This window comes from Aspergillus lucknowensis, assembly GCF_044049455.1.
Source record: "Aspergillus lucknowensis strain CBS 449.75 chromosome Unknown BJX67scaffold_5, whole genome shotgun sequence".
Classification (NCBI taxonomy): Eukaryota; Fungi; Ascomycota; class Eurotiomycetes; order Eurotiales; family Aspergillaceae; genus Aspergillus; species Aspergillus lucknowensis.
Window position 1 is genome coordinate 21,936 of NW_027263549.1, and position 20,008 is coordinate 41,943.

Consider the following 20,008-nt stretch of genomic DNA (forward strand, 5'->3'; position numbering starts at 1 on the left):
GCTTAACTGAGTCTCCGGATTGTTTAGTCTCCGATGTGTATGAACATACGTCTACATCCATCACTGCAATGAACTTAGAGTACATGAAGTCCTAACATGTGAACTGCCGATGTCTTCTTGCTCTTCCTCACCTCCCTGTCAACCCCCATGAGCTCGCGAACGGCCATCTGTGCACCGCGAACACTATAATCCGTGGTAACAACCACCTCGTCCGGAATCTCCACGAACGGCCCAATAACCGCAATATTTGACGTGCCCCACGGTATAACCTGAGGTCTATCCTCCGGAGTTCGGGGTAGCAGCGTCGCCGCAGCTCGGGGCTGAATACACGGGATCGTAATTGCATTGTTGAGAATTGATTCAGGCTCAAAGTGCAGATGGTGGAGGATTTCAGTGAGTATTTTCTTACCGGAGCAGTCGAGCATCGGTTCTTTCACGTAGTCTCCTTCCTTTTCCGGGTGGAGGGCGTACCCCCAGCATACTTGAGTGTGAGATGGCTGACCTGGGAAGACCGGCTGGCCGGGAATTCGGAGTGTTATTAGCCAGGCGGAATCGCGCAGGGTCAGTGTAGTAGTCGGACCGGGTTCATCACCTGTTGTTGCCGTAAGTCGTTCGAAGAATTCTGGGGAGGAGAGGGTGATTGTGAATGATTCCAGGCGGGATTCGTGGAGTCTCGTACAAAAGTTATACGCGTTCCCAAACTTGCGATGCTTCGTGCAGAGTTCCAGCCAGAGGAGCCAGTTTTCGTCCAACCAAGGGTCGATTGGATCGGCTCCCGACTCAAAGTCGAAGTTGGTCGTGAGGCGTTCCAGGAACGGCGGGGAGCGCGTGTTGTCGCCTGTCAGGATGCTAGACAGGACCGAACCCAAGGTGACAATGACAATGTCGTCTTGGTTGAGTTGGATTGTCTTCTCCTCGCGCGAGGAGATGGTTGCGCTGCGTCCGCGTGCTGGGGAGGTTTGTATTGCTCTGACCCTCGTTGGCTCGTTTGGGTCTTCAGGGTTGTCGTATGCGAAGATGATGTCGGAGATGGTGGTGCTGAAGCGGAAGTCGACTCCTCTGGTCTGAAGGAAGTGGGCGATGGGGACCATGATGGACTCGTGCACGTTGTACTTGCCGAGATCAAGGATGTGAGGGTTGTTGAGGTCGTGAAGGTCGTGGAAGCGATGCAGATATCGGCGGAACTCGACGGCTGAGTGTGAGGGCTTCAGGGAGAAGCTATTCCCATTAGTTCTCATACACTGAGGACGCACAGACGAGAAGGCATACGTTGTAGCTAGTGTTAGCCAATAAGTACTGTGGAAGAAGCTCTGATGGAAGAAGTCGCAGATGCGCGCTCTTTGCAGGGCCTTCTCAGACTTTGACGCCAGCATGAACAGGTCGATGCGATCTCGCATTCCCAGCTGCATCTTCTTCCCATCAAGACGCCCGACGCCATTCGGCTTCCGTGTCAGGAACCTCGTACGCGGCGCCCGCACAGTTTCAGGCTCTGCGAAGTCGAAGATCTCGTCGCGCACCGTGCGGTTCGGATCAGAGAGAGAGGGTACTAACGAGAGCAGCGTCTCCATGCATACATCGTTGAATGGCGGCAGAATGCTCGCACGAAAGTCGTACCCGCTCTCTGCGTTTCCATAACTAATAGTGGTGCCGCCTGCGACATTGAGGGTTTCGATGATGTGAATGCGTGATGGCGGCACTTGAGCTTCTTGGATGAGATGCACCGCGGCCGTCAGCGAGGCGATACCACTGCCTAAGATCCACGCATCGAGACGATCCGCTTGGCGTGTCGCCATGTTTGCTCTGATTTGGATAGATTTATCTGTCGATGAATTGTCGAGATCCCCGCTGCGGGGGAGGGCAGTGATGACTTAAGAACTCGAAGGTGCGATGACCCATGGATACAACCCGGGGAGCTCTCCTCTATGACGCCAGACTGATGGCACAAGGATCAATACATTCTGACTATGAATAATGTATCTGTTGCTAAATTCAAACCTCAAACGTGGGGGACGTCGCCATTGTCGACGTCGAACTTCGCATCCTCAGCACTCGGAAGCTCCGGAGTAAACGGCGACTGTCCTCGCCGCTCCTTCTTCAGTTTCTCCCGAATCTCAGCCACCGACTTACGGCCTTTGCCTTCAAAGCACCTCGGACCGAGATCTTCCAAGTCAAAACCGAGCGGGTAGTACTTGTCATCCTCGTCGCCTGGTAGGGGCATCCCCATCGCCCACCTGACCCACGCCGCTGGACCCCAACGGTTCCAGATCGTCGGCTTCACGTAGTAAGGAATGGCATCGTACATATTGACGTAGTAGCGACCGTACTCATTGGGCTTATCAGTGAAGATTTCAATTCGCTGGAAATCAGCTCGAGGGAGAGCTAGGTGGCTGAGGTAGAATCTGCGGAGTGACACCAACCACGAAAAGATGGTCTTGAACGCCGCAGGAGGTGGGTTATACCTGTTGCTGTTAGCGAGAGAAGGGAAGTCTAGGAAAGACGACATACATCATCGCCACTCGCAGTCGGTCGTCCATTACGCAGGATGCAAAATTGACGCCTAGCGGCTTGAGGAACCATGGCAGGGCATAAACGAGCACATCCATCGTCTTATCCGCGACCTCCTTGTTCTGCGGGCTCGGTTTCATGTAATCCACCTCGTAATTCAGACTCCAAGCCCGAAGCTCCTCGAGGAAATGTAATCCGTCGCGGAACGCATGCGGTCCTGAAGGGAGGACCTCGAAGCTGATCTCCAAAGCGTCACCGAGACTCTTCCAGTACGTTCCGATAGCACATTGCTCGAGATCGCTCAGCTCACGCCACTCGAACATGGAAATGAAGCGGATAGGCTCGAGTGCGAATAGACTAAGCGTGTAGAGCATATCCGACTCAAGGATTTTGCCGTTTGCGCGGTACCCAGTATGTAGAAACTTGGTGCGGGCAATGGCTGTCTGTGCCCGTTCGGACGTGGGATCAAAAGCCATGAACTGCCCAATAAGAGCGCCAGTGTCGACATACCGCTTGAAAGAAGTAGCCGGATTTGACAACTGGGAGGTCTTGAGCAGGAGGCTGGATATTGTCGGGATTCCATATGTCTGCCGGGATTAGCACGGTGCCGATATAAAGGCCAGATAGAACCATATGGAAGAAGTACCCTGAACAAGGCGAACTGCAGCGCTTTCAGCGAAGACGATGGAAATTCCATCACGAGCATCGTCTTTTGGATTTCCCACGCATCATGATCCGTCATGGTGGCCATCTGTTCCCGCGTGGTGTATTTGCCATACACCTTTCGTAGACGCTTCAGCCGCCGGTACCGCAGCGAGCGCGCGAGGAGCAGGTACGCAGCGAGGACAGCAGCCGACAATCCATAGCGCCGCTTGCGATTGTTCCAGAACGTCGCCAGAAGGGCACGAATGGGCAGTTGCTTTAGGTGAACGAGGACCCTAGCAAGGCGATTATCCATGGTGCATATGTGGATGCAAAGACAGGTTAGATTGAGGGTATAGCGCTTGGACCCCAGGTCGAGACTCGATCCGGGCTTACAGGATCCTTATAAAACAGGACGAAGTCATCGGGCCACGGTGCAGTCTTGCCTCATGATGAGGCCCGCATGGAAAAGGACCAAGGAATGCAGGACATCCAGTGCAGCTTCCTCATTCGCAGCAGCACGATTGGCGGGGCATTCCGCATGTGCCTCAGGATCGGCATGCGGACCGAGGAACGGCAAGAGCGTTTCTGGTCTCTTTTTTGCTTAGTCGCCGTAGCTGAGTCGTTTGCAGGCTCATAGCACTCCGATGGAGATACAGCGGCTTTCTTTGGGTATCGAGAGTATAACCGAGGAAGGCACGAGCTGACTTGCTCCGGATGGCCAATTCCGAGATTGTCTGTCCGCTTTGTTGGGTGGAACTGAGTCGCTGTCGCTGACTCCAGAAGCTTATCAGAACGATATGGCAGTCCCCTGCGTCGAAGCGAGGGAGTTGAAGTTGACAGCACAGGAAATTGATCTCCCTATACCTGGATGTCCCCCGAATATGAACTGGTGACACTTCCTTCTTTCGGAGACGATCGGTCGGAGATGTTTTCCGTCAGCATCTGACATAACGAGCAATCTATGCTGGAGTATCTGACGGGTTTATATTGCAGTCTTTCCTTTCGTCGGCCTTCCGATGGACGTATCGTTTTGTGTCCTACGGCGATGCTGTACTGGAGAGTCAAGTAGCAAGAATAGGCTGTTCACCTTTCAACATTGAGGCAATTCGCGCCCGTCCAGTACCCCGAGATGCCCCTGGAGACAATTTCAAGGCGTACGCGCCTACCGATGAATTCGGCAAAGACGAACAGCCCGCTACTAGAGGCTGGATGTGGGCAGTACTCCCGTTGCAACCGAAGCTTCTACTTTCCATAAAGTTGCCCGCAGAACGTGCGCAGCAGTATCTCATTACAAGGCAATATCTTTGCGTCGCCATCCCGACTGTCGCCTCCCACTCCAATGGCGTACGACCAAGGGGGAGCTGAAGGACCGCCTCTTATTTGCGCTAGCAGACACGACTTGTCTGCCATTTTGTGCCTGTCGCAGCCTCCGATACCCTGAAGCTCAAGTAGGCGGGCGTCAGGGGGTGGCATCCAGAGCATCCTACGATGGATGTGTCAGTCGCGAGGCGGCATGATGCTGCTCGGTTTGACCGGTCAATCGACCCCAAATGTCGTGGACTCGAATGCCCTGTGAAACCGTGTTATGATCACGCAAGAGCACCAGGCCATGCTAATCTTCGATCAGACTGACGACTTAGCTTAGTTGAGATGCAAGGCACCCCTCGATCGAAGTAAATCAATGACAAAGGATGGTGACGGAGGAGGAACACGCCGAGCTTTGGCGAAGCATCGAGAATCGGTTCTACAAGTCACGTGTTCCAACTCGATCTCGGCCGGAACATGAGCACTTCCGCTGACTAATGTCGCAGCCTTCCAGCCTCCAGCCACATTGGGAGGCTTCACTCTCAGAGCGTTGCAAGTGCGGAATTAAGTTCAGATGTTGGTAATCGCAGCTGCTCTGGGTTGCGAGTTCCTGGGCAGGCGTCTCTGGAATGGTTCCTGAATTTCTAAGAAACCCCGAACGCTTACCAATGGACCCATTGGGACCCCGTCCGAGTCTCCGATTGGACAACCGCCAATGAGCGTGTTTGGGAAGCGGAATTGCGAGAGACACAGCAGCCGAAACACCGAGAGATAAAAGGCGACATCCACCCAGAACACCGGGGTCTTTTCAGACACAATCCGCTCCAATACCACAAACACCTCTCTTAACACACTCAATATCTAGAAAACGCTGCCACAATGGGATCTATCGCTGTCGAGTTCAAGAACCCTGCAACCGCCACTCTACTGGAGGCTGCCAAGGCCCGCCGCACGATCTATGGCCTCAAGGCCGAGAGCCCCATCCCCGACGAGGTCATTGAGGCCATCGTCAAGGATGCCGTCCTCCACGTCCCCAGTTCTTTCAACACCCAGACTTCCCGTGTTGTGCTCCTCCTGAAGGACGAGCACAAAAAAGTGTGGGACATTGCTCTCCAGGCCATGGAGGGGCTCGTTGCTGCCGGCGTTCTACCAAAGGAGGCTTACGAGTCTTCCACCAAGCCGAAGCTTGAGGGATTCCGCGCTGGTTACGGAACCGTACGTCCTTCGTCTTCCTGATTTCGCGATGAACGGATTGCTAATGGACTAGGTTCTCTTCTTCGTCGACTACGACGCTCTCAAAGATATCAAGGAAAAGTTTGCCATCTACGCAGACAAGTTCGACCCTTTTGCCCTCGAGTCCAACGCCATGTCGCAGTACCTTGGTATGTAACATAGCCCTGTTCTATCGCGAGTTCTCGTGGCTAACCATCGCAGTCTGGACCGCGCTTACGTCTGAGGGATTCGGCGCCAACCTGCAGCACTACAGCCCCCTGATTGACGAGCAGATCCAGAAGACCTGGAATCTCCCTGCGAACTGGAAGCTCGACGCCCAGCTGGTTTTCGGGACTCCGACCTCTGGACCAGCCGAGAAGACCTTCGCTCCTCTCGAGGACCGCTACAAGGTTTTCGGGAAATAGATTAGCGTTGTAGATTTGAATTAGCGAATGAACCATGACTGCATCAGCGAGTAGTCGTCGTCAAGCCTTGTAAGATTTCTTCGCAATCCCAATCGAGATTCACTCCCTTGAAGCCTGTAACCAAGCAGGACCCAATCAGATAACGTCCCGGCGAGCGATGTTGATGTCGATCGAAAAGGAAAATCTAAAATTCCCTGTCTCAAAATATTCTAAATTCTGTGAGGATTTTTCCAGATCACCCAGACCAACGGCCAGGGCAGAATCTGACCCGACCCTGACATGAGCCAAGCTTTTCTGCTCCACCCCTGGGCCGGATTCGTTTGATCCCCGGAAGGATGAGACGCCCCCGGCCGCCAGCAACAAGACTCTCAGACAAATGCAAGCAATTTTACTCACTCTCACCAGTTGTTTCACAGCTCCTACTCACAATCCGGTCTCGCTAGGATGCGAATTACGCAGAGCAGATCGGCACCGCTTGGTAATATATATATAATATACGCGGACAATTATTTGAATCTAAAGTATTCAGTACAAGGGCAATATTTACAGAGTGCACACTGGATGCAAAAGTGCTCGTGTGTTTACGTCATATTTATGATCCTTTGTCCAATTCATCTTCGAATCCAGCTAACTTGCAAGCCAAGCACAGCTCAATAAGTATACCGATAATCAGGATGCCTATCGCCCAACACCTCAAACTGCTCCTCGGAGCTCAAGCCCTCCAACCCCGCCAGAATTTCCGCCTTGCGACTCTCCTTCCGTGCATTCAACTGTCTCAACAGCAACACCTGCGCGACAAGCCCGACGAGCGGAATAACGGTCAAGGCGAGATTGAACCGCGCGCCGAGCTGGTAATACGGCGCCGAATCCTTCGGGTAGATCCACGTGCTCATGACGCCGCCGGAGCTGGTTGAGATGAACCCGAGCGCGACGGCGGTCGCTCGTCGCACGTGGCCTGCGGAGTTATTGGGGACCCAGGAGATGAGGCACGGCGCGGAGGCGTAGATCCCCGTGACGAGGAGGATGAGCGCTGAGTATCGAACGGCGATACTGCGGCCGTTGAGCATCATTGCGGCGCCGACGAGGGCGACGGCCGTCGTCACGAAGGCGCAGGCCCCGCGCTGGCGGTAGCGGTCGGCGATGTACGCGATTATCATTGTTACAACGAAGGCGACGGCGTAGGGGGGTACGGTCATGAGTTGGGTGCGTGTGCTCCCGTACCCCATTGCCTGTACGATTGAGGGGGAGAAGTAGGCGAGGCCGAAGAGGCAGGTGCCGCTGCAGAAAAGGACTGCGCAGGCGAGGAGGACGTGCACGTCTTTGAAGACGGAGAGGACCTTGCGGAGGGTGACTTTGTCGTCTTCGAAGAGGTTTGCGTCGAGTTGGAGGCGCTTCAGGCAGTGGGCTGTGTGCTGGGGTTTGAACGTTATTACGCTCTCTGGGGAGTTTGGGAGCATGGCGTAGGAGAAGAGGCCGAAGCAGACGGTGAATAGGCCCTCTAATATAAAGATCCATTGCCAGCCGCGCAGACCGCGGATTCCGTCCATCTGTTGGATAGCTGCGGCGAGGAGACCCGAAAATGCGCCGCTTAGAGAGGCCGCGGAGAAGAATAGGGCGATGCGAACTTGGAGTTCGTGGCGGCGATAGAACCCAGAGAGGTAGAGGACGATACCTGGGAAGAGACCTCCCTCGCAGAGGCCCAGGAAGAAGCGACACGCGACGAAACCGCTGAAGTTGCGGGATTCGCATTGCAGGATTGTGACGAGACCCCATGCCGTGCAGAGGGTTGGGAGGAGGATACGCGGGCCGATTTTCTTGAGGATGAGATTGGAGGGCAGCTCGGCGGCGATGTAGGGGACATATGTAACCGTGATAGCTAAAGAGTTAGCGGGTTCCAATTGTTTTTGAAGTCTTACGTACCGATTTTGTACTGATAGTCGCTCAGGTTGAGATCGGTGTCGAGACCGGCCTGAAGGTCAGCTTAGTAGACAGCAAGGCAAGTGCAACATACTACTCGCGCATTCCCAACATTTGCGCGATCCAGCCAGGCGAGGAGATACAGAATCAGAGTCATGGGCATCAGGAGAAAGTCCAGTCGGCGGAGGGTCTCGCCATCGAGCTTGCGATCCGTTTCGGTGGGGACATCTTCCACGAACGCGTCGTGAGACTTGCCGGCGAGTTCTGTGTCCATAATGCTGCGGAGTAGCTATTTGCACGAGAAGGAGATGCAGCTCTTTCTGGGGCACAGCGTTATTTACATGGGACGGGGTGGGCCGTGATCGGGACCCATACCAAGCTGCTCAAGAGCCGACTTTGCACTCCGAGGGCGGGGGTTTTCTGCTCGAAGAGACGCGGAGGAAAGTCGCAGAACTCCGCATGTTGACTGCGGTCTCGAGGACGTGGCGACTTGATAGCGCTCAGTGGTGTGTCTCTGCGAGAAGGAGATGGCCGACAGTCATTCTGAAAGGAGGATGCAACTCGAGGAGATCTTCCCAGGTAAATAAAGAAGAGCCGCCCCCGCAATCTGATCTGAATCTGGGGAATTTGGCGTCTGTCAACTCGAAACGAATGCAACCTCGGCTGGGCCACAATCTCGGCAGTTGACGCGATCCGATCTGGTCCTCGCCTCTTGGCTGTTGTGGATGGTCTTTTGGCTCGGAATTCCCCCGCGTTACAACCAACATCTGGGACTTAAGTCACAGTCCCAGGTCGGAACTGCAACGTGGGGATTGTAGTTCGGACCGTTCCCGTGGTGAAAACCTGGTTGAGAGGGTGGTTTTTAGCTCATCTGCTCCTGTCTGACCCAGCTTTTGGGCGTGGATGGATCGCGTGAGGTACTAAATATAGCCCCAACTTCCAGCGGGGAGCCCGAGAGAGCGCTCCAATGGCCCTGTCATGGACAGCTCAAGCCGACCGGGCGGGAAGCTGACATGTTGGATAAAGAGAGCAGTGAGATACAACGTTTCGGGGTGTGGTGTCGGGGACGTCAGTCTTGCTAGGGATGAGACGTGGTTCTGGCGGATGGACAGAAAGAAAGATTTGTATCTCTGAAAATAGGCAGGACACGCGAGACCACGTGGGAATAATCCCGATGCATTCGAGGATAACCCGTCGCCATCATTGCAGTGTTGGTGGTGCCTTCCGTCAGTGGGTCAGAGCCCTGGCTGTGCAGCGCTAGGCGATGCTATCCTCACTGCCTCACACTAGTACATCACTCTGGGTGAAGGTGATTCGAGAGTCGTCGGTTAAACATGTGCCGATACCCGGTTCGGGGAAGTTGTTTTTGTTGCGGTGTGAGAGCATGACATTTCGTTCTCTGAACATGGACCAGATGGAGTGCAGAGGGAGAGGGAATGAGCCCACGACGCGACCGTCGTTCGCAATGAAGCTCGCAAGATGATCAGCAGGAATCAACGGGCGAGCCAGATGCTGGACTCACGCAGCAGGTGTTCAGCCCTGTGGGAGTGGGAGTTGTATCCACAAGCAGAGGACTTGGATACCTCGACTCGAATGAGGCCACACAACTTCAGGTATCGACAGATAATTCGGCTATACAATGATGAACACTGCCCAAGCCCATCCTTCCTCTTCCACAGATCGAGAACACCGCACAGACAGCGGATGGAGCCGCATTCTCGCCCCCAATTTCATTTCCTCCGCCACGGTGCGAGTCAACAAAGGCTGCGCTCCGCCACTCTGAGAGGGATCCTGAGCCAAACAAACGCTGTCGTCTGGCACGAATAAGCGCTGGAGCAGAGTGTTGGTTCAGTTAACCTCGCCAGCATCGCCCCTCGTGGCGTTTTTCATAGCCGCACGGCAGGACGTGTCATACTGGAGCGAGAGTTCTGGCTCTTGCATATTAAGATGCGGGCGTGTGGAAATCCTTGCTGGTTCTTTATTTCCGTCATGTCTTACCATCCTCAACCTGCAAGGATAGGAGATTCCAGATGCTTGCCAAAATGCATAACCCCCTGCCCTCGTCGTTGACTTCGAGCTCGCTAGCTGGTATGGCCTTCCTCCTGGGGTGCGAGACCATTGCTAATGTTCCCAGGCGAATGCAAAAAAGCCGAGAGAATTCTAGATTCCTTTATCAACCCCGATGTTGTGACACTGGACAAACGGATCCCGAAGCCGGTGCTAGAAAATGCAAAGGTAAGCGGTCTCCTTCGACGTCACAACGAAGCTAACAGCGCAGGGTCTGGCCATCTTCAGCGTGTTCGAGGTCGGAATGATGCGATCCCTTCGATTCGGCTCTGGAATCGTCGTCGCTCGCCTTCCAAACGGTACCTGGTCTGCCCCGTCGGCCATCGAGACTGGCAAACTGAGCTCGAGGGGCCAGTTTGGCATGGAACTCACCGAATACGTATACGTGCTGAACACGGAGGCTGCCGTCGAGAAATTCTTGCAGGGAAACACATTCACCCTAGGCCAGGGCACGTCAATTGCGGTTGGGCCGTTCGGACGCAGTGCCGAGCTCGCAGGTGAGTCCTATGGGGCCGATATATTCGCATACTGCAAGACACGCACGGTCTTTGGAGGTCCAACATTAGAAGGGACTACAATAGGCGAGCGAGCCGATGCAAATAGGAAGATGTACCAGAAGGATGTCGCTCCGTGGCAGTTACTGCGCGGTGACGTTGCCCTGCCTCCGGAGACCTACCCGCTCATGAAGATACTGCATTCAACGCTGCTGCGACCGGTCAAGAGGCGTTTCTCCGTCGACAGCCTCTCGAAGCTTGCCAGAACAGTGCCGCAAAAGTCCGTGGCTACTGAGCTCCCTTCTGGACCTGTAGAGAGTCTGCCGCGGGTTGTCACGGCAGTATCGTCGTCCAACGAGACATCGTCAATGACGACATCAAAGATATCGCCCAAAGAGATATCACCCGAGACGCGGTTTTACGGACAACCGACGACCGTACCCCAGATTGCGATAGAGATCACTGACTGCTCCCACATCGAGCTGCCTCGCAGCCTCACTGAAAGCCCAGAGCCCGAACGAACCTCGCTGGATCGAGGATCCGACGGCACGCCCAAGCGATACCCTACCATCCTCAATGCTGGAAGACGCAGCTGGAGTAGTTCATATAGTGGAGGCTGGAGCCGTCACGATCCTCTGCCCATCTAAATTCTGGCTACTGGCGTTTGGGAAGCGTTGCGTACTATATCACTTCTTGCATCGACAAGCATAGACGATAGTTGCATAGATACCCAATTACACTTTAGGCGCTGACCTGCTCCCAACGTTGCCCCCTGCTCTAAGAATCAAGCAACCATGAATAAATAATCTTTTGGAGTGCCTCCGCCCACCATCTCTTCACAGCCCATCACCTCCCAACTCGACACGTAGCTTCCGGGCCAAAAGCGTCAGCATACCGAGAATCTCGGTATTTCTATCCTCGACGCCATGGCGACCGAGGACTCTCGCGATTTCTTCGCGACGGTGATGCGGTCGTGACGATGCAGTGAAAGGCGCACCCTCCTGCTCGCCCGACTGCAGCAGCGAGAGAACCCGAGAGTGGGCGGCGACGAGGTCGTCGATCTCCGACCCGTCTCGAAGGATAGAAATCAGGTAGTCCATTTCATCGACGATCAAGAGGCGGAGGAGGCTCTGTGATGCGCCATCGTCCTGAACGGACTCGCCTTGGATGTGCTGCAAGGCCGAGTTCGAGATCGAGATCGCTGGCCTACCTGTACCTGTCCGTTCGTCCTCTCCACGATATGCAAAGCAGCGCCCGCACAGCATATGGACAGCACGAACCCCACGTCTCCAAAGCACCCCGGAACAAAAGACAAGAGCCCCATGCAGAAGCTCGCCCATGGCCGTAACCAGATTCGTCAAAACAGGCAACGCAAGCAGCGACCAGAAGACAAAGAACGCCTTGCCCAGGCTACTAGTCGGGTAGTAGTCGCCATACCCGATTGTGGTGAGCGAGGTGTACGTGAAGTACAGCGCGACGAAGTACGACCACGCGCTCCCCCCCTGGGGATTTTGGGTTTCTGAGGCGCGGAAGACAGCCGCGCTGATGAACCAGAGGACGAGCCACGCGAGGAGGAAGAGAATGAGTTCGTTGCGGTTTCGGCGGCGGCGGAATTGCGCTCTGACGCGGTGTATCTCGTGGACTTGGGAGGCGGCGCGAGTTGCGCCCTGCGACTGCGCCTGCTTCTCCCAGCGGCCGCGCACCTGGGCCATCTGCATGCGCAGCTTCATGGTGCGCATGTCGTGAGCAAAGGCCAGGACGGCACTGACCACGAGGCCCAGCGCGATGATCCCGACCGTGGCGTAGGGAAAGAGCAGGCTCCGTCCGAGGTGCGTGCGAGGCGCAAGGTTGCCGATGCCGATGGTTAGAATGGTGAAGTCGACGAAGTACAGCGCGTCGAGCAGCGGCCAGCCCTCTACTGCGCGGTAGATGGCTGCGCCAACGAGCAGCACGATGGCGAGCCAGAGCGACCGCAGCAGGATGTTTGTGCGCTGCACGCGACGACGATGGTCGCTGCTGAGTTGGATTCGGGGCAAGCCTACGATGTACAGCGCTAGAAAGAGGGCGACCAGGGCATATAGTCCGGCGGCGAAGACGCCGTAGTAAAAGGCTTGGGTATATTCTCCTCGAAGATGGGGTGTCAGGCTGCGGTGTCGGTGTACTGAGACTCCTACGACGCTGAATAGCAGGGCAGCGGCGAAGAGCCAGCCTATTGCGCTGACGCAGAAGACGGTTACCGGCCGATCATGGATGCGCATCAGCAGGAAGAAGACGATATACGCAGCGACCGCGATAACGAGCGAGACGACTTGCAACGCGACCGTCCTAGATAGATTTGATTTATCGAGATGCCTCTTTTAGGGCGCACTCTTACCATGTTGGGCGAGATATCTTTCGATCATTGGGATTAAGAGGCTGCTGCCATGCACTGGACAGCGCGCAGATGTTGAACATCATCGCCATGACACATAGCGTACCCTACTCTCGATCAGGCGCTGAACGACTCCTACTTGATGAGGCTTACCGCAAGGACGGGGAGCCCAGTGACAAAGAGCCATCGCTGCTGGGCGTGCCTCGGGTGGCTCTGCGGCTCCTTGTGCTCCCTGCTCTCGACTATCTTCCAGGGAGCCATGCTCGACAGACGTTATTCGAGATTGGAGTCATGACGGACTGATCAGGGGATTCATCGGATTGTACCAACGGCAAGGCTGCCGGATAGCCAGACATTGGTCATTGGACCTTGGGAAGAAGAACTGCCAACCAATTGGATTCATTAAGGCTTCCGACCTCGAATCGGGCGCACTCGTTTGTGACTCAATACCCAACCAATCACCGTCCAGACTTCCTGACCAGCCCCATTGCAGCACAGGATGCGGCTGAATCTTCGCATGCTTAGCCTTGAGTCAAGAGTTAAAAGGCGACCATTCCCATTCGATTCTTCAATGTCCTTCAAACAGCATGGACACCATCGAAACAAGCTACAACGCCGCCATCGCGGTCGGCAAGATCAACGGCGCCGTCCTGTGCGCCACCAACGCCGCGGGAACATTTACATCCAACACCGCACTTGGGACACGCACTCTGCTCTCCGGCGAAAAGATAGCCCAAGACCTCTCAGACGTCCTGTTCCTCGCCTCCGCAACCAAAATTCTCACCACCATCGCCGCCCTACAATGCGTCGAGGACGGCCTCCTCACCCTAACAGGCGACCTGTCCACACTTGCCCCAGAGCTCGCGAGCAAGCAGGTCCTCACGGGGTTCGCACCGGATGGCGAAACCCCGATTCTCGAGAACGCAACCCGCAACATCACACTCGAGATGCTCCTCACCCACTCCTCGGGTCTGGCATACCACTTCCTGCATGCGGACATCGGGAAATGGCGCGAGAAATTCGCTCCACAGAATGAGACAGCGCGCGGCCTCACTGTCGAAGAGCTCTTCTCGTACCCGCTCGCCTTCCAGCCCGGGTCATCGTGGATGTACGGACCGGGTCTCGACTGGGCGGGGCGGATCATCGAGCGCGCAACGGGCCGCACATTACTCGAATTCATGCAAAAACGCATCTTCGACCCGCTGGATATCACAGACGCGCAGTTCTACCTGGTTACGAGGCCCGAACTCCGCGAGCGGCTGGTCGATTTGAATCCTGATGACCCCGACGCTGTGGGGCGCGCGGTGCTCGGCGGCGGCACTGGAGGGCCGAATAGCAGGACGCGCGGCGATTTCGGTGGTCAGGGATTATTCATGTCTGGACAGAGCTTTATCAAGGTCCTGCATTCGATCCTTGCGAATGACGGTACGTTACTGGCGCCGCGTACCGTGGAGGATATGTTCACCGAGCATCTTTCCCCCGAAGCGAAGGAGGGGCACCAAGCGGCGCTTGCGAGCCCGGGTGGTATATTCTTCCGCGTTGGGGTCGATCCAGAGATGAAGATGGGGCATGGACTGGGCGGGTTATTGACGCTGGAGAGTGTGCAGGGCTGGTATGGCGAACGGACATTAACATGGGGTGGGGGGCTGACGCTGACGTGGTTTATTGACCGTGAGAATGATCTGTGCGGTGTTGGGGCTGTTCAGGCCAGTTTGCCGGTTGATGGTAAGGTGGCGATGGCGCTGAAGCAGACGTTTCGGCGGGATATTTATCGCAAGTATGCGGCGTGGAGGGGTTGATCGATAGGTAGACATTACTCTCACTCAAGGTCGGCAGGGTCAGTGAGTATATCGGCGATCATGTATATTATCCACTACTCTACTCTAACTCAACTCAACTCTCACGGTAGACACCTTAGCACCAGCCAACATCTCACAGAATTCGCCCTCTCAGGCCCTTGTCTTGCTGGGTTGAACTGGTGATTATCATCAATTACAGTTGGGGGTTACGCCAACCTCTTCAACAACGCCATGGCGGCTTCGAGGACCGCGGAGGCTGCAGTAATGCCTAGAGTTTCGGGTCTTGAAGAGAAGAACTTTTCGGGTTCTTCACTAATTTCGCATATGTCATCTCCTGCACTGGCCCGGCCTCTCGTCGAGGGGGGCGAATTCAGAGGTGAATGCTTTCAGATTTTCGGTAGACACCTGTCAGCCAGAAGAGCCCTTCACTAGAAGGGGTGATCCCTTTTGAGTAGAGCGGCAATTCCCAACAACACCCCAAACTACTATGCGGATACTGAAGGAAGGAGAGTTGTCCTGGAAGGAAAGAAGGGAAGTCAATGTCGATGGAACCTTGGAATAAGATTTAGCATGCCTAAATAGGCTTAGCATCCCCCCGCGATAAACACAGGTGAACATATCATTCGGGTTGGGGCATCCAACGACAATTTCCCGAAGTCCCCTCCCAAATAAATCGGTTATCGCGCGGACAACTCTCCCACGGATTGCTTTCATTCTAAGTATATCGAACTATGATATTTTAGGCAACTGATCTCAGAGTCAGCTTCGAGAAGCCATCAGTGTCCCTTCCTGAAAGCGACTGTAGGCCATACCCATCCAATCTTGGCCTATTGCTCAGAGTGTTCACTCGCAGCGATTTTTGGTACCCCCCAGGATTATAGTCCCTGTTGCGAGTGTTTGAAAGACTGATGGATGCAATGGATGGGTTTGTGGCTTTCCTCCAGAAAGCTAAATGGGAGAAACGGGGCAAAGATACCTCGATCTGCGTCGACGAAAACCTCGCATCTGAATTGGGAAAATTGACTTCGCGACTACCAAGTTTGAAGGGTTATGGTCTCCAGGCTTGGAAGACCACGAGAGGCGCGAGAATTCTGAAGACAACGGGCTTTCTTATTCCTATTCACATTATCGAGGGTCTGCCTCGAGTCGAAAATGGTCCTGAACTCACCCCGGGTTCGGAGCCGTTCTACTTTCAAGACGAAATTATCATATTTGGCTCCTTCCCTCTACTATGTCCTCGCTTTACCCCCCGAACCGAAATCAGGCTGAGACTACCTATTGTCGGGGTCTTGCGGGGCTCTGGGCGAGGGGAGGCTAGTTAAAATTTGGGAATGAAGTGAGGCAAGTTTGATTCAGGCGGAGCGATCACTTGGGACGTCTTGTCGTGGCAGCTGAGGTGGTTGAGGCGTGGTGAGACAAATGTTATGCTGGGAAGAGGACGGAAATTGTCTGCGACAAAGTGGCAAGGCCAATACTGCTCCCTGTCGTCTTACAAAAAGTGAGACCTAACTGTTGTACGTCTCTCCTGATGTAAGACTCTCTCCACGAAATAAGGTTGAGTAGCGTATAAGTAGTTTTGTAGCCAAGTTCGGGAGAGCATCTACTAATCTCACATCCATCAAGAAAGCCACTTCACATACTCTGCTCTTCACACCCATCCCACTTCCTCAAAGACGAATTGTCCTCAGTGTGGCATGAGCAACATGACTGGATGTGAGAGGTCCCACCCCTCTTTCATTCGGGTTTGGATACTTGGAGAGGGCATAGTAATCCAACCAAAACGCACGAGCATCACTATGCATAGGCATGTATCCGCGCGTCTATTAAAGGGAAACACGTCAACCCAGAGTCAGCAGGGATTGCTCCGAGGATGTCAAATACGTCTCTGCACTTTTAGATAGTCGTCGGGTAAAAGCTGGATGGATTTTGGAGGTGGAGGAGGGCGTAGACGAAGACAGCGGGATGTTAGGAGTTCTGCGTAAACTCCGTCAGAAGACGGGTTGGATTCGTCTCTGCTGTCAATGTTTTGATGGTTCTATCATCAAGAAGCCACAGGAGGTTCGTGCCCGCAATTCCACATATGAAAGATCTGTTCATGCAGAGATTGATGTGATTTAGAGTATCGAATTCAAATACAGCCCCCAAACCATAATCAAGCCAGCAAAGTCTCAGGCGACACGAGATCAACCCACCCCAGGTTTGGCTCCGACTGCTGCCATCCAAGTCGCTGCTGGACCAGCTTCGAGTAGGTCCTGACATCCTCGATGGGATACGAGAGGTACGATATCTCCTAGTCGACTGTCAGGTCTCAAAGCCAACATCCAGTTAGGAAGGGGACGCGACATACCTCCTGCCGATAGACCCCCCCACACATGAACATAATATGCACCATGCGATTCCCCTCCTTCGCAGAGAAATGCCCACCACCGTGATACAAGCTTCCCAGCATGATAAAAGCCTCTCCCGCCTTAAGCTCCGCATCAACAACCCCCTTATTCCCATCAGATCCAAAATCCGGCTTCTCGTCCCCCCACAGATGACTACCCGGGACAATGCGCGTCGCTCCAATCTCCTTCGTCGTGTCACACCCAGGCACGAATAGACCGAGGAGCATGTCGCGGTTTTCGTGGTACGTCTCGACACGCGCGTGGCGCGCATGGTGGTTCTTGTCGTCGCGGTGGAGTTTCTGTGCCGGCGCACCGGGTCGAATGTCCATTGTTATGGCGATTGAGAGGAGCGGGTGAGTGATGTTCGTCGAGGGCTCCTCGTTGTACCAGTTCGTCGTCTTTATTGCCAAAAACTCCTCAGCGAGGTCCTGGTAGAGCGGATCCGAGAAGAACTGTTCGCGGACCGTCTTGCTGCGGCCGATAAGGCGCGTGCATGTCTTTGTGCCACCGTTTAGGGCTTGGATCTTTGTTAGCTTGTAGACACACCCGATTTGGGGTAAAGTAGAGTGAAACGCACCACCCACTTTGCTGTTTTCTTCCTGGTTTAGGTAAGGTTCGACTTCGAGCCGGGCCTGCTCAAGGGTCTCGAGCGTTGTGAAGTTCTGGACGATCACGCAGCCGTCCTTCTTGAGGGCGTCAATGAACTCCTCGCGCGGGGCAGAGTATGGGATTCGTTGGACGGACGGCATTGAGATGAGATTAGTTATTCAAAAGTTCTGTGGTCGCTAAGGTTGCAATTTCAAAGCTCTCCAAAGGAACAAGACTATTATATACTGCGTCCACTCTCCATGCCGACCTCTTCTCCAAGTCAGCCCCGCGAAACATGCAACGCCCGATGCGGTTTAGCGCGTGTCTCTCGGCCAAAGCCTGGGTCTTCTCCAACCCAATTTTCCAACAACATGTTTGGCGTGAAAAGGATTGATACGCGATCAGGCGAATCGGAATTTCTCTTCTACCGCTTCTCCATGATACACTCATTCTCAATTCTGTGTTGCAGCAGCTGTTAATCCTCAATCGCTCCGCGGGGAGTCAGACCAAGCCCCGAGATCGGCACGTCAACGGGTCGCTAGAAAGGACCATCGACAAGACCGACAGACAAGGAAGAAAAGGCCAAGAAAATAAGAGAGATGTCTCCAATTATCCCCCCAATCAACCTGTCGAGCGGATTCCCGGCACCCTCGTTATTCCCCCTGCAGCAACTCAACCGCGCCACCAACACCGTCTTCTCGAAGCCCGCGATATGGCACGAGGGGATGATCTACGGGCCAGATGAAGGCCATTACCCGCTCAGGAGGAATATTGCGCGGTGGTTGTCACAATTCTACTACCCGAATGAAACACTAGGTTCGAAATCGAGGATTGATGCTGACCGGATATGTATCACCGGTGGCGCGAGCCAGAATCTTGCGTGCCTCCTTCAGGTTTTTACGGACCCGGTGGTGACGCGGAGTGTGTTTATTGTTGAGCCGGGATATTTTCTCTCGTTTCGGGTGTTCGAAGATGCAGGGTTCCATGGACGGTTGAGAGGTGTGCCGGAGGACGAGGAGGGTATTGACCTCGCGTTCTTGGAGGAGAGGCTGAGGAAGGAGGACAGTCACTCGAAGACCGAAAGGGTAAGAAAATACAGTCTCCAAAAGCCGTGTGGACTCCAAACCGACTCCCGTTGACCTGATACAGCCGTATAAACCCCAGAGGCCGTACCGAAAACTGTACCGCAACATCATCTACTGCGTGCCGACATTCTCAAATCCCTCCGGGAAGGTAATGAGTCTCTCAAGACGAACCGAGCTCATCCGTCTAGCTCGCAAATACGACGCCCTCGTGATAGCCGACGACGTCTACGATTTCGTGCACTGGTCGACGAGCCCGTCCTCGGGGGACTCATCATCATCGACTCCTGAATTCAGGCACATCCTCCCGCGTCTCGTCGATATCGACAGAACGCTAGACGGTGGCCCGATCGACGAATTTGGCAATTGCGTGAGCAACGGTAGTTTCAGTAAGATCGTTGGTCCGGGATGTCGCGTGGGTTGGGCTGAGGGAACGCCGGCTTTTGCCTATGGGGTTTCACAGGTGTAAGCATCGTCCTTCCTACTTCTTTATTGTCACTTCCTAACTGTGTCCAATAGAGGATCAACGCACTCCGGTGGTGCCCCGTCTCAGCTCATGTCGACTTTCGTCAATGAGATGCTCGAATTCGACACCTCCAAACACAACGATTGTGCTTTGACAACGCATATCCTCGAAACGCTTATCCCCGCGTATTCTCGGCGGTATAAGAAACTCACGACGGCAGTGAAGGAGCATCTCTGTCCTCATGGGACAGTCCCAGCTTTCGAGAATAAGTTCAATGTTGGCGGTGGTTTCTTCGTGTGGTTGAAACTGCCGGAATCTTTGACCTCTGCTGAAATCGTTTCAGCGGCGCGCCAGGATGGGGTTATTGTTGGAGATGGGAGGGTCTCTGCCCTGCCCGAGGGGAACGCACGCTGTGCAAGTTACGAGGATATGATACGGTTGTGCTTTGCGTGGGTTAATGAAGAAGAGTTAGTTGAGGGTGTGACTGCCTTAGCAGTGACGCTGGCACGGTTATTAGAGCATAAAAGTGTCTAAAACCATAAAATCAGTTGGCCATTGGATTATATCCAAGATCGTACTTTACTCTCCTTGTTCACCAGGGCCATGCACAAGGGCGTCTTGCTCACGACGTCCCCTTCGGACGAGGAAGATCCATCTGAATCTCCCTCCAGCCGCTCCGGAGACTTCCAGTTCGTCCTGGTGCAGTCGTTCGCCCACTTCCCCAAGTCTTCCCAAGATGCCCAGC

General features: G+C 54.4%; 8 protein-coding genes across 8 annotated transcripts; 4 read left to right on the forward strand and 4 right to left on the reverse strand.

Moving 5' to 3' along the window:
- Nucleotides 1-74: 74 nt before the first annotated feature.
- BJX67DRAFT_370066 (oleate hydratase) lies at nt 75-3,463 on the reverse strand (the record flags this gene model as incomplete). The annotated part of the gene is made up of 5 exons (XM_071030870.1): nt 75-1,218; nt 1,360-1,800; nt 2,034-2,459; nt 2,506-3,092; nt 3,152-3,463. 5 exons carry the CDS (start codon nt 3,461-3,463, stop codon nt 75-77), a joined length of 2,910 nt encoding a protein of 969 aa, XP_070889514.1.
- Nucleotides 3,464-5,006: 1,543 nt separating this feature from the next.
- Nucleotides 5,007-6,453, forward strand: BJX67DRAFT_241855 (nitroreductase family protein). The gene is made up of 4 exons (XM_071026109.1): nt 5,007-5,670; nt 5,723-5,837; nt 5,890-6,310; nt 6,382-6,453. Exons 1-3 carry the CDS (start codon nt 5,335-5,337, stop codon nt 6,090-6,092), a joined length of 654 nt encoding a protein of 217 aa, XP_070889515.1. The 5' UTR covers nt 5,007-5,334; the 3' UTR covers nt 6,093-6,310; nt 6,382-6,453.
- Nucleotides 6,436-8,423, reverse strand: BJX67DRAFT_241832 (putative MFS transporter). Its single transcript, XM_071026108.1, has 4 exons — nt 8,385-8,423; nt 8,104-8,329; nt 8,013-8,061; nt 6,436-7,968 (listed from the first exon to the last, which is right to left on the reverse strand). The coding sequence occupies exons 2-4, from the start codon at nt 8,281-8,283 to the stop codon at nt 6,743-6,745; spliced, it is 1,455 nt and encodes a 484-aa protein (XP_070889516.1). The 5' UTR covers nt 8,284-8,329; nt 8,385-8,423; the 3' UTR covers nt 6,436-6,742.
- Nucleotides 8,424-10,051: 1,628 nt separating this feature from the next.
- On the forward strand, nt 10,052-11,217 carry BJX67DRAFT_377895 (uncharacterized protein; the record flags this gene model as incomplete). The annotated part of the gene is made up of 3 exons (XM_071032223.1): nt 10,052-10,097; nt 10,144-10,244; nt 10,288-11,217. 3 exons carry the CDS (start codon nt 10,052-10,054, stop codon nt 11,215-11,217), a joined length of 1,077 nt encoding a protein of 358 aa, XP_070889517.1.
- A 189-nt stretch (nt 11,218-11,406) lies between these two features.
- BJX67DRAFT_377896 (potassium channel family protein) lies at nt 11,407-13,202 on the reverse strand (the record flags this gene model as incomplete). The annotated part of the gene is made up of 3 exons (XM_071032224.1): nt 11,407-12,895; nt 12,945-13,048; nt 13,095-13,202. The coding sequence occupies 3 exons, from the start codon at nt 13,200-13,202 to the stop codon at nt 11,407-11,409; spliced, it is 1,701 nt and encodes a 566-aa protein (XP_070889518.1).
- A 278-nt stretch (nt 13,203-13,480) lies between these two features.
- On the forward strand, nt 13,481-14,958 carry BJX67DRAFT_344071 (serine hydrolase domain-containing protein). Its single transcript, XM_071028212.1, has one exon. The coding sequence runs from the start codon at nt 13,529-13,531 to the stop codon at nt 14,738-14,740; it is 1,212 nt and encodes a 403-aa protein (XP_070889519.1). The 5' UTR covers nt 13,481-13,528; the 3' UTR covers nt 14,741-14,958.
- A 1,704-nt stretch (nt 14,959-16,662) lies between these two features.
- BJX67DRAFT_344073 (phytanoyl-CoA dioxygenase family protein) lies at nt 16,663-17,946 on the reverse strand. Its single transcript, XM_071028213.1, has 3 exons — nt 17,705-17,946; nt 17,088-17,644; nt 16,663-17,030 (listed from the first exon to the last, which is right to left on the reverse strand). The coding sequence occupies exons 1-3, from the start codon at nt 17,874-17,876 to the stop codon at nt 16,893-16,895; spliced, it is 867 nt and encodes a 288-aa protein (XP_070889520.1). The 5' UTR covers nt 17,877-17,946; the 3' UTR covers nt 16,663-16,892.
- A 149-nt stretch (nt 17,947-18,095) lies between these two features.
- Nucleotides 18,096-19,865, forward strand: BJX67DRAFT_344075 (aminotransferase-like domain-containing protein). Its single transcript, XM_071028214.1, has 3 exons — nt 18,096-18,800; nt 18,865-19,262; nt 19,317-19,865. The coding sequence occupies exons 1-3, from the start codon at nt 18,315-18,317 to the stop codon at nt 19,795-19,797; spliced, it is 1,365 nt and encodes a 454-aa protein (XP_070889521.1). The 5' UTR covers nt 18,096-18,314; the 3' UTR covers nt 19,798-19,865.
- The last annotated feature ends 143 nt before the right edge of the window (nt 19,866-20,008 follow it).